Here is a 17469-nt window from a genome sequence, read left to right on the forward strand (position 1 = left end):
ACCCCCAAATCTAAGACAGAACCCTGCTGCCTATCATGGTCATGAATCGACCGAATACTGTATTAACTGCCAAAACTGCCACACGCAGACATTTTAGGACAGGACATTCTATAGCCAACATCAGCTCGCATGTAAACTAATCTGTCTCCATGAGTTGGTGATATACTGAGTAACACCACCCCTCTGTACATGTTAAATCTTATCTCGAATCTTACACTCTCTTAAATCTACCTGTGACTTGCCTTTCCTCTGATAGCCATCTCTCACTGCTGCCCACCAAACTTCCCACTGACGTAATACAGACTCTCAATGAACCTCAAAATCATTAGATGCTCACTGAAAGCTCACCTCTTTACTAGGGCTGACTCTAATCCCAACTATATTACACAGACTGGTACAGTAAAACCACACAGCTATCTCAGTCTGTACTCTATGCTACACTTGATCCCCATGTGCCCTTTTCCCATGAAATTGTCAGCCCTCTCCTAAGCAGCACTCTGCTTTCGTGTCTGCTTTTATTTTGTTGCTCTAGTATGTCACTGTTCTATGTATGCTGTTTTGACACTGCCTGGCTCTGTGGAGCACTGGGGTCTTTATAATCCATGACAATAATAATAACAATATAAAAGCTTGGTGGTTATTTCTGAAAGTTCCTAAAATATATGTACGAAATTAGTAAGTTTTTAGGATTTCAGTTCATATTTGAGGTCTGCACAGTATGAGCCAGGTAGAGAAGTAAAACTTATATAAGGAGAAATTAAAAGCAGAAGAAAATTGGTTGCAAAATATCTGCTGAATAAATATGTTTTGGGCAGGGATAGTCCAGGGACTTCAGTTTTGTGCAATAGTTAATACAGCACTTCCATCAGTCATTACATCTCGGTGAGTAGAGGCTTAACTCTGTAATTCAATAGGTCAGACCCCATCTGGCTGCCTTCATTCATGTCTGAAATGTTTGTATGTATTCTATAAATTATTGAAATAGTTGCACATTTCTGTGGGAACAGGTCTTTTCACATTGGTGCTAAGATCTAGTGATATAACCTACTGTATGAGTTGCAATTGTTGATTTTCTATTCTATGGAATGAGTACTTCATACTGTATTTTTAAATTACGAATTCAATGAGTTTATATTCTATGGGGTTAATTCAATTAGCCACAAAGAGGGAAAGTAGTCATTGTGAAAACACTGGCAACTGTACTTCATCTCACCCTCTTATGGACCAATCTTGCCCCAGACTTGCAGATTTTTGTACACAGCCAGTCTGGAGCTACCATAAGTGCATATATAGAGCGCTCTTAGGGGTATGTTTACTAAAGTGCGGGTTTTTAGAAGTGGAGATGTTGCCCATAAACCAATCAGATTCTAGTTTTTATTTTTTAAAGTTGCTAGATAAATGTTAAGGAGAATCTGATTGGTTGCTATGGGCAACATCACTTTTAAAACTCACTTCTAAAAACTATCACTTTAGTAATTTACCCCTAGAGATATAAATGCCCATCCCTCTAGTAAACATTCGTATGAGGGACACTAGAGGTATAAGTTCCCTCACCTCTAGTAATTATTTTTTGCCAATGACGGGATTGGCTCCATATTCCGGTTGCCATGACAACTGCAGCAAGTCCAGACAAACCGAAAGTTCATCAGTATAGGTGAAAAGAATTCTATTAAGGTTTTAAGGTATTTGAAAATGCTCTTAGAATTATTTTTAACCTAAGTTATTTAGTTTTACCTCAGGATGTGTTTTAAGTGTGTGATATACCCCTATTGGATAGTATTAGGATTATTGCTGCATCATTGGCTGTCACTAAGGGAGGGTCATACCTCCCTATTTAAGACCTGTTTATGGACATTTGCACCATCACCTTAAGACTGAATCGGTCGAAACGCGTTGGATGGATGGTGCAGTTTGGATGACTCTGCTGTCTAGGAAGGATACATACTCCACTGAGAAGTTGAGGAATCCGGGACTTTAACTTTTTTTAAGGTGGAGTAATCGATATTATTGTGCTGCACATTATTAAATATACCCCCTACTCTCATAGACTGTCAGGGCAAATCTAATTGAATCAACACCTATGGATAGATTTGATATGACATATTTATCTTATTCTGTGGTGGTGTGTTTTTTTAAGCCAAATGTAAAAGGAGACACAAATGTTATGGAATAGTTTTAAAAATGTCTCTTATCTCTACTGTACACTGACATACAAATGGAACATGTTTGAAACAGGTTAATGGTGGAGACAAGCACCTGGTGCCATTCACATTTTGCACCACTCATGTAATGATGTTCAATAGAAGAGGTAGAAGAGGTAGGTCTCAGGGTGACTCCATTTCCCTCAATTAAACATGTTCCACCTGTAGTTTAGATCATCCAGAAGTGTTGATAAATAAGGGAACCTATTTTATGTTAACAATCATTGCACTATAGAAAGTGTCCATTGAGCATTATCTGGTCCATTTTTAAATATGTTATTTTTAAGGGAATCACTTTTAGTTTAAGAAAATTATCATTTAATGATAGAAACAAGTCATCCAATGTGAGGTGGATTACACAAGCTTAAGCCATATTTAATTTTAGACAAAGTACATGGTAAAATCAGACATGAAAGGCTTTTAAGAAGAGCTATCTGCAAGGCTTAGGTACATAATGTAAAACATGGTACAAAGTTTGGCATTAGTACAGCTATGTAGTTGGAATTAAGTAATTGCAATAATGGTCAACGTGAGACAAAGGTAGTTCAGATGTTCTCTAAAACCGCTTTAACGGAAGAGTCCAATGATCTTTTTGGCTCTTAGAGATATTTGCTCATGTGCTTCTCTTTACATTTTCTTCTACTCTTTACTCCCCATAAGGGCACCTAACATGCGACTGCCAACTCCCAGCTGCTTATTGTGAGAGCTTTAATCGCTATAGTACTGTTTACTGCTGCTTGCCCCAATAAGTCCCAGTTAAAAACTGCTTTCTGGACTATTGAAGCATATTTTTTAACCCAATCCCTTTCACCTACAGGTGATTGACCCTACACAAATAATGTATTGCTATTTAATTTGACTGGTATATGCTATATGTAATATATGGGGACATTCGCATGTACTGTAAACACACACACATATATTATCGGCTTATCCATACTGGATCTGTACATGTTGCTCAATAAGAACAAAGGTGCATTGATATAATAGTGTACAATATTTTTTTCAAATATGCACAGAATGAATGGATTGTTTGACATACCTCCTGCAAACATTTTGACTTGATCAATTAAACTAAACTAAACCATATTTACATCTTAATACATTTGCATTTTCTTATCTCTGCTTTAAAATCACATGTAACCCTATGTCTCCTACAGTATGTTCTAGGACTCTGCTATTCCAGTTCTCCCTGAACATCACCTGACAACATGATACTAAGCTGTGCGGTCCTGATGGGTGAGTAGAGAACAGGAAACATACAGTGCATGTCTAATAAGGCAAAGTAAATACATTATGTTTTCTGAGGTACAGTAGGAACGTGTAAACCTTTATATTATTCAGCATGGTTTATTTAATGAAATACAAATGTGCAAACCAGCATCACAAATGCTATTATAACATGCCCAGGTTTGCTCAGTTGCACCTGGTTTTACAGAGAAGTGTTTGATTGTTTTTTAGATGGCAGCGTGAATAGGATCAGGTATAGTCCACATGTGTGTGAGTAAGGGGGTTCCATATATGAGAATGTCGACATGGTCGTAATGAAAACATTGAAAATATCAACATGCTTATGAGTCATCACTCAGCATGTTGACACGGATGTTATAGCAACATTGTTAAAATCTTAACATGTTGGTTTTTATTTCATTCTGCACCTAACCCTAACCACAATGGCAACACTAACCCTAACCACAATCATAACCCTCCGAGAAATATTGAAATTTCCAATGCTGACATTCAGTTAATGTCAAAATTGTGTAGGTGTCAACATTTAAGTATTTAAACATTTTAACCATCGACCTTCTGCTATCGACATTGTGAATGTTGACATGTTAGTCAACATATTACTGAGTAAGGCGCTTATGTGCACCTACTCTCTGTGCCTACAGGAATAAACATTATTTCATCTTGTGGGACAAGAGGTGGGAAATAAAGGTAGGAAAGGGGAATTTTTAGGTATATTTCATTTTCCAGGAGTGGATACAACCTTTTTCTCCCTGCAAGAAAGTCTGATTTCTTCACCATCTCTGACATGACAGAGCTAGCATCCCTTCACACTCGTCACCGTCTCTGACATGACAGAGATAGGATCCCTTCACACACTTCACCATCTCTGACATGACAGAGATCGCATCCCTTCACACACATCACCATCTCTGACATGACAGAGATAGCATCGCTTCACACACGTCACCATCTCTGACATGACAGAGATAGGATCCCTTCACACACTTCACCATCTCTGACATGACAGAGATAGGATCCCTTCACACACGTCACCATCTCTGACATGACAGAGATAGGATCCCTTCACACCCTTCACCATCTCTGACATGACAGAGATAGGATTCCTTCACACACTTTACCATCGCTGACATGACAGAGATAGCATTCTTTCACACACTTCACCATCTCTGACATTACAGAGATAGGATCCCTTCACACACTTCACCATCTCTGACATGACAGAGATAGGATCCCTTCACACACTTCACCATCTCTGACATGACAGAGATAGGATCCCTTCACACACTTCTCCATCTCTGACATGACAGAGATAGGATCCCTTCACACACTTTACCATCGCTGACATGACAGAGATAGCATTCCTTCACACACTTTACCATTGCTAACATGACAGAGATAGCATCCCTTCACACACGTCACCATCTCTGACATGACAGAGATAGGATCCCTTCACACACGTCACCATCTCTGACATGACAGAGATAGGATCCCTTCACACACTTCACCATCTCTGACATGACAGAGATAGCATTCCTTCACACACATCACCATCTCTGACATGACAGAGATAGGATCCCTTCACACACTTTACCATCGCTGACATGACAGAGATAGCATTCCTTCACACACTTTACCATCTCTGACATGACAGAGATAGGATCCCTTCACACACTTCACCATCTCTGACATGACAGAGATAGGATCCCTTCACACACTTCACCATCTCTGACATGACAGAGATAGGATCCCTTCACACACTTCACCATCTCTGACATGACAGAGATAGGATCCCTTCACACACTTCACCATCTCTGACATGACAGAGATAGGATCCCTTCACACACGTCACCATCTCTGACATGACAGAGCTAGGATCCCTTCACACACTGTACCATCGCTGACATGACAGAGATAGCATCCCTTCTCACACTTTACCATCGCTGACATGACAGAGATAGCATTCTTTCACACACTTTACCATCTCAGACATGACAGAGATAGGATCCCTTCACACACTTCACCATCTCTGACATGACAGAGCTAGCATCCCTTCACACACTTTACCATCGCTGACATGACAGAGATAGCATCCCTTCACACATTTTACCATCTCTGACATGACAGAGATAGGATCCCTTCACACACTTCACCATCTCTGACATGACAGAGATAGCATGCCTTCACACACTTTACCATCTCTGACATGACAGAGATAGGATCCATTCACACACTTTACCATCGCTGACATGACAGAGATAGCATTCCTTCACACACTTTACCATCGCTGACATGACAGAGATAGCATCCCTTCACACACGTCACCATCTCTGACATGACAGAGATAGGATCCCTTCACACACTTCACCATCTCTGACATGACAGAAATAGAATCCCTTCACGCACTTCACCATCTCTGACATGACAGAGATAGGATCCCTTCACACACTTCACCATCTCTGACATGACAGAGATAGGATCCCTTCACACACTTTACCATAGCAGACATGACAGAGATATGATCCCTTCACACACTTCACCATCTCTGACATGACAGAAATAGGATCCCTTCACGCACTTCACCATCTCTGACATGACAGAGATAGGATCCGTTCACACACTTCACCACCTCTGACATGACAGAGATAGGATCCCTTCACACACATCACCATCTCTGACATGACAGAGATAGGATCCCTTCACACACTTTACCATCGCTGACATGACAGAGATAGCATTCCTTCACACACTTTACCATCGCTGACATGACAGAGATAGCATCCCTTCACACACGTCACCATCTCTGACATGACAGAGATAGGATCCCTTCACACACTTCACCATCTCTGACATGACAGAGATAGGATCCCTTCACACACTTTACCATCGCTGACATGACAGAGATAGCATTCCTTCACAAACTTTACCATCGCTAACATGACAGAGATAGCATCCCTTCACACACGTCACCATCTCTGACATGACAGAGATAGGATCCCTTCACACACGTCACCATCTCTGACATGACAGAGATAGGATCCCTTCACACACTTCACCATCTCTGACATGACAGAGATAGCATTCCTTCACACACATCACCATCTCTGACATGACAGAGATAGGATCCCTTCACATACTTTACCATCGCTGACATGAGAGTGATAGCATTCCTTCACACACTTTACCATCTCTGACATGACAGAGATAGGATCCCTTCACACACTTCACCATCTCTGACATGACAGAGATAGGATCCCTTCACACACTTCACCATCTCTGACATGACAGAGATAGGATCCCTTCACACACTTCACCATCTCTGACATGACAGAGATAGGATCCCTTCACACACTTCACCATCACTGACATGACAGAGATAGGATCCCTTCACACACTTCACCATCTCTGACATGACAGAGCTAGGATCCCTTCACACACTTTACCTTCGCTGACATGACAGAGATAGCATCCCTTCACACACTTTACCATCTCTGACATGACAGAGATAGGATCCCTTCACACACTTTACCATCGCTGACATGACAGAGCTAGCATCCCTTCACACACTTCACCATCTCTGACATGACAGAGATAGGATCCCTTCACACACTTTACCATCTCTGACATGACAGAGATAGGATCCCTACACACACTTCACCATCGCTGACATGACAGAGATAGGATCCCTTCACACACTTCACCAACTCTGACATAACAGAGATAGGATCCCTTCACAAACGTCACCATCTCTGACATGACAGAGCTAGGATGCCTTCACACACTTTACCATCGCTGACATGACAGAGATAGCCTCCCTTCACACACTTTACCATCGCTGACATGACAGAGATAGCATTCTTTCACACACTTTACCATCTCTGACATGACAGAGATAGGATCCCTTCACACACTTCACCATTTCTGACATGACAGAGATAGGATCCCTTCACACACTTCACCATCTCTGACATGACAGAGATAGGATCCCTTCACACACGTCACCATCTCTGACATGACAGAGCTAGCATCCCTTCACACACTTTACCATCGCTGACATGACAGAGATAGCATCCCTTCACACACTTTACCATCTCTGACATGACAGAGATAGGATCCCTTCACACACTTCACCATCTCTGACATGACAGAGATAGCATCCCTTCACACACTTTACCATCTCTGACATGACAGAGATAGGATCCCTTCACACACTTTACCATCTCTGACATGACAGAGCTAGCATCCCTTCACACACTTTACCATCACTGACATGACAGAGATAGGATCCCTTCACACACTTCACCATCGCTGACATGACAGAGATAGGATCCCTTCACACACTTCACCATCTCTGACATGACAGAGATAGGATCCCTTCACACACTTCACCATCTCTGACATGACAGAGATAGCATCCCTTCACACACTTCACCATCTCTGACATTACAGAGATAGGATCCCTTCACACACTTTACCATCGCTGACATGACAGAGATAGCATTCCTTCACGCACTTTACCATCGCTAACATGACAGAGATAGCATCCCTTCACACACGTCACCATCTCTGACATGACAGAGATAGGATCCCTTCACACACTTCACCATCTCTGACATGACAGAGATAGGATCCCTTCACACACTTCACCATCTCTGACATGACAGAGATAGCATTCCTTCACACACATCACCATCTCTGACATGACAGAGATAGGATCCCTTCACACACTTTACCATCGCTGACATGACAGAGATAGCATTCCTTCACACACTATACCATCTCTGACATGACAAAGATAGGATCCCTTCACACACTTCACTATCTCTGACATGACAGAGATAGGATCCCTTCACACACTTCACCATCTCTGACATGACAGAGATAGGATCCCTTCACACACTTCACCATCTCTGACATGACAGAGATAGGATCCTTCACACACGTCACCATCTCTGACATGACAGAGCTAGGATGCCTTCACACACTGTACCATCGCTGACATGACAGAGATAGCCGCCCTTCACACACTTTACCATCGCTGACATGACAGAGATAGCATTCTTTCACACACTTTACCATCTCTGACATGACAGAGATAGGATCCCTTCACACACTTCACCATCTCTGACATGACAGAGATAGGATCCCTTCACACACGTCACCATCTCTGACATGACAGAGCTAGCATCCCTTCACACACTTTACCATCGCTGACATGACAGAGATAGCATCCCTTCACACACTTTACCATCGCTGACATGACAGAGCTAGCATCCCTTCACACACTTCACCATCTCTGACATGACAGAGATAGGATCCCTTCACACACTTCACCATCTCTGACATGACAGAGATAGCATCCCTTCACACACTTTACCATCGCTGACATGACAGAGATAGCATCCCTTCACACACTTCACCATCTCTGACATGACAGAGATAGGATCCCTTCACACACTTCACCATCTCTGACATGACAGAGATAGGATCCCTTCACACACTTCACCATCTCTGACATGACAGAGATAGGATCCCTTCACACACTTCACCATCTCTGACATGACAGAGATAGGATCCCTTCACACACTTCACCATCTCTGACATGACAGAGATAGGATCCCTTCACACACTTCACCATCTCTGACATGACAGAGCTAGGATCCCTTCACACACTTTACCATCGCTGACATGACAGAGATAGCATCCCTTCACACACTTTACCATCGCTGACATGACAGAGATAGCATTCTTTCACACACTTTACCATCTCTGACATGACAGAGATAGGATCCCTTCACACACTTCTCCATCTCTGACATGACAGAGATATGATCCCTTCACACACTTCACCATCTCTGACATGACAGAGATAGGATCCCTTCACACACTACACCATCTCTGACATGATAGAGATTGCATTCCTTCACACACATCACCATCTCTGACATGACAGAGATAGGATCCCTTCACACACTTTACCATCGTTGACATGACAGAGATAGCATTCCTTCACACACATCACCATCTCTGACATGACAGATATAGCATCCCTTCACACACTTCACCATCTCTGACATGACAGAGATAGGATCCCTTCACACACTTCACCATCTCTGACATGACAGAGATAGCATCCTTTCACACACTTGGAGCCGTATTTAATTTGAGTTGGACTCGCGATACTTTTCTGCCTCCTGGGCTTTTCGTCTGTTTTGAAGGCGGAAAAGTATTGCACTTGTCCCCGTGTATCCCCGTATTCAAATTGAAAGTATGCAAAAACGGGACCCGGCGAAACTGAAGCAAGCTGAAAGTCCTGTCAGATTTGGGGAAATCAGCCTATGACCCCCCAAAAGATGCCTGACATGGGGGTTAGCTATGGTTACCCCCGATTTGGCTTGCTGAAGGTATTTGGTGTTTTTAAACGGGCTCAATAGCTGCTAAATAGCGTTTTTGTATACCGTATACACTCGAGTATAAGCCGAGTTTTCCAGCACAAAAAATGTGCTGAAAATGTACCCCCTCGGCTTATACTCGAGTGAAGTGTAGCGCTAACCGGACGGAGTTCGGTCAGCGCTACACACTGCCAAACACACAGCCGCCGGAGCCGGCAGCTGTGTGTTTGCTGTAATCAGCAACCGCTGAGAGTCTGTCAGACTCTAAGCGGTTGCTGCTGCTCCCGCTGCAGGAGCCATTTTCCGGCTACCGCAGTGGGTGATGGGAGACACGTCGTCATGACGACGTCTCTCGCATGCAAAGCGGCCGGAGGAGCGGACATCGGCGGGACCAGGAGCGGGAGTTTCAGCTAATTGTTTATTTTTTTTTATTCTTACCACGTCTCTCTCTACTAGGGGGCGACTACTACAGGGGGCACTACCAGGGGGCGATTACTACAGGGGGCACTACCAGGGGTCGATTACTACAGGGGGCATTATCAGGGGGTGATTACTACAGGGGGCACTAAAAGGGGGGATTACCACTGGGGGAACTACCAGGGGGGATTACTACAGGGGGCACTACCAGGGGGGGATTACTACAGGGGGGATTTACTACAGGGGGCACTAAAAGGGGGGATTACCACTGGGGGAACTACCAGAGGAGGATTACTACAGGTGGCACTACCAGTGGGGGATTACTACAGGGGGCACTAAAAGGGGGGATTACCACTGGGGGTACTACCAGGGGGGGATTACTACTGGAGGCACTGAAAGGGGGGATTACCACTGGGGGCACTACCAGGAGGGATTACTACTGGGGGCACAACCAGGGGGAATTACTACTGGGGGGACTACCAGCTGCTGCCATTTCCCACACTAGGCTTATACTTGAGTCAATAAGTTTTCCCAGTTTTTGGGGGTAAAAGTAGCTCGGCTTATATTCGGGTCGGCTTATACTCGAGTATATACGGTAAGTGGTAAAGAATAGTATTCAGGAGGTTATTTTTGCAGAAAATAACTTTTCCCAGCAAATTTGGGGTACTTGAAAAGGGGGGCCAGCATATTTTAACATTGTTAAAGTTAAGTTTAAAAAATCATGAAAAATCCACCTTCCACAAGCACCTGCAATGATAAAACACATGGGGTATACTTGAGGACCCCCCTGGAGTCTAGTTCACTAGTTTTTAACTTTGTCCCCCAACTTTTTTTTTTTGCCTCGAAAATGAAAGTTATTTTTTGGGGTGTTAAGTGTTTTTTTTTTTTTTGATGCAGTCTCCTTTTGGGGGATGGTCTGAAAGCTGCACAGGGGTTCCCGCAACGTTGCACCCCAAAACCCCAATTCTGCACTTTTTTCCGCCTGCTATTCATAGGCAAAACTTTTTTGCCTATTACATTGCATTGACTTTCCGCCTAGTTGGAAAGTCTTTGAAATTGAATATGGTAATAAATGAAGCTAAACCATGCTGTATTTTAGGAGGAGAAATAATTGGAAAATGCTAGCACTATGGACAATGTTAAAACTAAAACGTGTTATTAATACAAAATAATATTGTGTATATGATTGCAACACTAATTAAGTACTTTTAAAAGCATTAATAATTTAATTTTAGAAATTGGAGGTGAGATCATCTCTATGCACCGTCTCGTCATGTGTTACCAATGGCATCATCATCACCAGCATTAGTGCCGGGTCTGAAAGGGGTCTCAGCCGTGTCACACCTGGGTTGGGCATGAGAATATAATCCCGTGTGCAACCCAGCATACAGATGTAAAAGAGGTTTCGGTAATCAGGACCCTTCCCCTCTAATTTGTTCACAGTTTCTGGAGTTTCGATTTGCAAACCTCTCTTCTTTAGTTCTCCCAGCCTTAAATAGTCTCCTCCCTATCCCACCTGTGGCAATGATAGTTCCTGCTTGCTGGTAGCTGAACCTGTATTTCTGTGTGCTGTCACATGTTGCTGACTTGGGGCCTGATTCAGACCCACTCGCGAGCGGCTGTCCGCTCGCAAGTGGGTCGATGTTCTGCACTGAGCATGCGCACGACCGAGGGAGCTCCGTCGTGCGCATGCGCCAGACACGACGAGCGAAGGACTTTCCTTCGCTCATTGTGTCTGATCAAAGGGGGCGTGCTGTCGATGTTGATTGATAGCACGCCCCCTTTGGTGGGCGTGCCGGGGGCGTGCCTCCCTGCCGGGGGCGTTCCTAAGGGAACGCCTACCGTCAGAAGCCGGCCCACTGACATCACTAGTGATGTCAGTGGGAGTGATTTTGGCTCTGATAGAGAAAAAATCACTCCGGGCCTTGCGGTTGAAAACCTCAACCGCAGGCTCCGGCTCGCAGTTTCGATGGTCGCGATGGTCAAGACCATCGCGGCCATCAAACTGCACGCTCGTATAGGCTGTGGGTGGTAATCCACAGCTATACGAGCGTCCAGGAGGACGCTCCATAGTTAGGGAGGACGGCCCTAATTCAGAGCGTGCGCTCTGCTCAGAGCGTACGGCTCTGAATGAGGGCCTTGATTTGTAATTCAGATTCTGCCTAGGTCTCCTTCCCCTGACCTTTCCCTGATCTTGCATTACAAGTCTGTCAGCCATGACCCAGCATTGTCTGATCATTACAGTCTGCCTGTCTCAAGCTGTAACCCAACATTGCCTAAACAATTCTGTCTGTCTGCTGCAAGCTCTAACCCATCATTGGGCCTGATTCAGAGCCGGACGCTAATTGCGCTCGCTCGTCAAGAAAATAGGGGTGGCTATTCAAATGAACCGTTCGCTGTTTGCGGTCTGTTCATGCCTCTAGGTCTGAACGAGCGTACAAAACTTGCGGTCGTTTTTTGGGAAACTACGCCCCCTGGCCGCTCGCATCCTACGTCATGTCCGCTATTTATTAGATTAATCGAGTACATCGAACAGGGTATGAGTTGCTCGCTATTCCTGTGGTTGGTTTTTGCTACCACAATTTTGCGAGCAGTTCAGGCAAAAAAAAAACCCGTGACGTTGTCAATGACGCTGAAGTTTTAATTATGCACACCCATAAAACGCCCATTTTGACCTTTAAGCACGCCTGCGATCGGATCTCCTCTCCCCGTTTTCAAGCACCTTCCCCTGTTACCACCCACATACACCTCATTCTGTCACTCAAAATAGCAGCGATTCGCTATTTTGCAAGCACACGATTTTCGGCCGCACTGAGTGGTTCGCGCATGCGTATTACGATCTGTATGCATGCGCAGTTGGGCAAACATCGCTCGGAGCGAACGAGCAGCCACTTGCGTCCAGCTCTGAATCAGGGCCATTGTCTAATAATTACAGTCTGCCCTGATCCAGCATTATCTATTATTGTATATTTAGTATATATATTATTAGTATGTTTGCTGCCAGCCCATATCAGCCGATCGCCCGTACACAGGGGTGTAGAGAGGGGGGTGGAGCCGTGAGCGGGTACTACTAACCCGGGTCCGGCACAGTTCCCCATCCACAGCAGCCCAGCACATGCTGCTGTGTGCTGGGCTGCACTGGGAGACTGTCTGAAGCTGCTAATGCAGCAGCCCGAGCAGTCTCCTATGCCAAAGGGGGGAGCAATCACACTGCGCTCCCCCCTCCCCAGCACGTGGCCACGCCTTCCGTGATTAGGCTACGCCCCCTACCCGCCGGGACCCGCTGCAGCATGCAGATGATGGTCGTTCAGTGTGTATGAATGACCATCATCTGCAGATCACTCGATCTGCAGATATATCTGTCAGGTGTGTACCCACCTTTAGTCTCCTGCCAGCATCACCTTTGTGCAGATGACTAGCACATCTTAAAATCTCAGGAACACCTTGTGATGATAAGTATCTAAGCACTTTTAAACATGTTTTGGTTTAAGGGAAAGGTTATTTGGTAAAGACCTCATAAAGTGGTAATAATGGTCTTATCATCACTCTACAGGCACTTCCTTATCAGTCAGACCCATTTGCATGCATTGTGATAGCATTACAAATGTTAGTAAACACAGGTAATTTAATAACAGTGGGTATGTGGCCTCTCACATGTACTATACAGTATCAGCAGTAAAGAGTTCAAAAGAATTGTTCAGGAAATGATGGATCCACTGAGATCCATAGATTCTATTGCTGTGATTTTGTTTGCCTGTAGTTCAAACAAATCCTTTGATGAATTAAATTGAATTATTAGTTTCTAAATGGAGTAGTGAGATATTTCTGTATTTGTTGCAGTATGACTATGAAAGGTTTTGTTATGTGTATAGTTAATTAACATTAGTTTCATCCTGTGTTTCAGCCATACTATGCAACAGATCTATATGTGACCTAGTAGGTAAGCATTTAACTGTGTGCTTTCTTAAATGATATACAATATGCTTAGTGTGTAAACATTATATGTCACTCTCAAGTTACATTACATTATTAATAAATAATATAAAATATTGCTTAAGGGGGGCATTCACTAGACAGTTTTATCCCTGTCCAACCTCTTAACGATTTGCCCTTGAAGTTTCCCTTGAAATTTGATCTTCCACTCTGAACAATTTGCAAAAGATTTGCAAAAGATTTGCAAACGATTTGCAAAAGATCTAATGATAAACTATGTTCTTTCAATCTGTGATTGAGAGCTTTCAGCTATAGTGGGCAGATTGTAGTTCATCGTTTGATCGTTCAGCGTAAACGATGTGTAAACGATTTGTAAGCAATCAAGTGAAATTGACCTGCATGCTCAGTCGATGGAGGAGACGATCAAACGACCAGCGGGAGCGCGCATCGTACATCGTTAGAAACAATTACTGCACGATTTGCAAACGATGTTCAAACGATTATCGAACGATTATCGAATGATTTTATCATTATCGTTCAATCGTTCAACTTATCCTCTAGTGGATACCCCCCTTTAGTGTGTGAATCTATATAATATAATCGACTGCTGATAGAAGTTATGCCATCACTTTGGCATACAATGACAGTGGGTATGACCTTTGACCCCTCCCACCTGTGAACAGGAGAGAGTAAAGATGGGTACACAGACCAATGGTTATCAAACTAGGTCCTTAGGACCCCACACAGTTCACGTTTTTTTCTGTTGATGTGCACAAATAAGTAAACTACTGTCCGTCCATCAGCAATGAGTGATAACAGTAATACTCGCCAAGTTTCTCATATGTAGAGTAACATTTGAAACAGTGTCCAATGTATCCAAGTGTGACAAAGAGTATTTCAGTGAGGCAGCTAATGATATAATGTTGTAATTCCAATGAAGCTAGAACTGGATAAAACAAATGACTAATGCAGGCTATTCCTGGAGCTATAAGTAGTGTTAGTGCTGGGTGTATAAGGCTCACTAATACAAATGTAATACCCCGGAACTGTGGAGTATTACGAAGCTTCTGATAATTTGACAATTCTCCTCTCAGCTACACCTAATGGTAATGTTGCTAAAAGTTACTTTTCGATGATATATGCAGTCTCACATTTTTCTCCCAATGTAACAAGTCAATTGGTACTTTAACACGTTTCTTTTATTAACAATTACCTTGATAACAAGATAAGGTTTGAACACATGTGCGTATACTTTTCTAAACATATGAATTAGATCAATACATTCAATCACAGTTTGGCACATAAAATACACAAAATAACTGAAGTTTTATTATTCTGGAACAATCTCGTCTCTGGGCTGTGGAGCCAAAAATGGTTAGACCAGGGCATACAATACGATTCAAACACATCAGACCAGATCCTGCTCTCTGTAACATATAATCTACCTAAGTATACTGGTTCAAGTCAAAACATTACACACGTTGCTGGCCAGTTAATTCTTTAGAGGCGGTGCACTTTATGGAATTATATCCTGATTTTAAGTAAATTATTCTTGTTCTATAGTTATTTTCCGTTGCCCAGGATAATATTTTAAATTGAAGTTTCAGACACATTAGCTTCCTCTTCTATTAAACTTTGCTACCTCTGTATAACAAGTTCTGCAACTTTTTGTCCGTTTAGTAATAAAACTGGATACTTTAGGTAAGATAGTGACATTAGCTACCAAATGACTCTTGAACTGTTACTCCAAAGTTCAATTAGTATATAATGTATCTGTGGTGGATCTCTTTCCTCCCTGCAACTATGGGGTTACCGCTGCTTAGTGAATATATCCTTTTCTAAGGCATAAGAAGAACCCCACTTCTCTCCTGAACACAATGTGCTGGTTAGCTCCATAAAAGATAAGCTGGCTAGTCTCTGTAACTGGCAGCAGCTATATTGTACAGTAATTATCTATATGTAGATAGTGTTATTCCTGTGCTGTCTGATAGGGTAATTACTTTTCCTCAGAGTACTATAATGGGTATGTATGTCTCGGTGGAGGAATCAGGGAGATACTCCTCCTGCTTACCCATCTCCTGCAGTGTTGCTCACTGGGAACCACCCTCGGTCTCTGGGTAGGTTTGGGTACACTGGGTAGTGTGCAGGGCATTGTCTGATTGTAGCCACCTCGATCTGCCTCCACCTCTTGGCATCCGCAACAAAAGACCAGCAGTCTAGGTCACTGCTCCAAAGATTTCAGATCACCGTACCATTTATTAGCGTTACTCTGCGTCCCGGTCACGATCAGCGGTTACTGGACACCCGTAAGTAAAGCTGCGCAGCCCCTCTCCATCTGACAGCCTGCTCAGGGCTCCCTGTAACTGCCCTATACAAGGGCACACTACTATAAGTGGTACTCCTAGTATCTGGAGTACCACACAAGGGCATACAGTAACTCTGGTAACCTGGGTCCTCAGCTCCTGCACAGGACGTACTCATAGACAGGATTGTTTGCCTGCTGACATAAATCTCTGCATGTATAACTGTGACCACCAGGGCCATATTAAGGGCCACATGAGCCTGGGGCCAAAAATATTCAAAGGTCTATACTGGGAACCAGTGCTGTGTGGGCATGGCCAGAGCCACATGGGTGTGCACACACCCTACACTATCAGTCCCAATGTCTCCTTAAATACGTAGAGATTGAAAAATGGCATAACTTTATGCGAAAACTAGAAATACAGTTTTAATACTTATGATCTGTGGCGGGCCGTGTGTCAGCTAGGCAGCTGGTCATCATCATGCTGCCATGATGTTAGGCTTATTTTTATGAGGAGGCCTGTAGCTGTAGCTCCTTCTGCCCCATTGTTAATCTGGCCCTGGTTCCCACAATGTAGACAAACTGTGGAATGAGATGCAGTAACTGTGCCTCTGTCTGGAGCTGTGGATGCCTGTGTCCATAAACGCATCTCTATGGGCTCCATTTACTAACGAAACATAACCCCTTTAGCGCTTGCTAAAGGAGTTATGCCACCTTTCTGCATTAATAAACAGCGGTAATCTAAGATTACCGCTGTTTTCACTGCATCACACACAGATAGCGATGCAGTCCCCATTGCCGGCAATGGAGACCCAGCTTCAGCGAAGCCTTCCAGGCGCTGCCGGGTCCCCCTGTCATGCACATGCGCAGACGGACCTTCGCGCATGCGCATAACACTGTAGCCCCGTTGCTAGCAGCATTAGGCTGCCAGCAGCCCAATGGAGGACCTCGCCGAGGACCTGGACTTCACTGGAGT

The 17469-nt window shown here is 43.7% G+C and overlaps 1 protein-coding gene across 1 annotated transcript in view; it reads left to right on the plus strand.

Annotated features, from left to right (window-relative positions):
• The first annotated feature begins 309 nt into the window (after positions 1-309).
• LOC148526546 (uncharacterized) overlaps positions 310-17469 on the plus strand; it is a 63001-nt gene continuing 45841 nt past the window's right edge. Inside the window, exons 1-2 of the mRNA XM_088470170.1 lie at positions 310-394; positions 14163-14198. Coding sequence (XP_088326296.1) covers positions 310-394; positions 14163-14198 — 121 coding nt within the window. The remainder of the gene's footprint in view (positions 395-14162; positions 14199-17469) is intronic.

This window comes from Taudactylus pleione, unplaced genomic scaffold (assembly GCF_031769625.1).
Source record: "Taudactylus pleione unplaced genomic scaffold, aTauple2 ptg000095l, whole genome shotgun sequence".
NCBI lineage: Eukaryota > Metazoa > Chordata > Amphibia > Anura > Myobatrachidae > Taudactylus > Taudactylus pleione.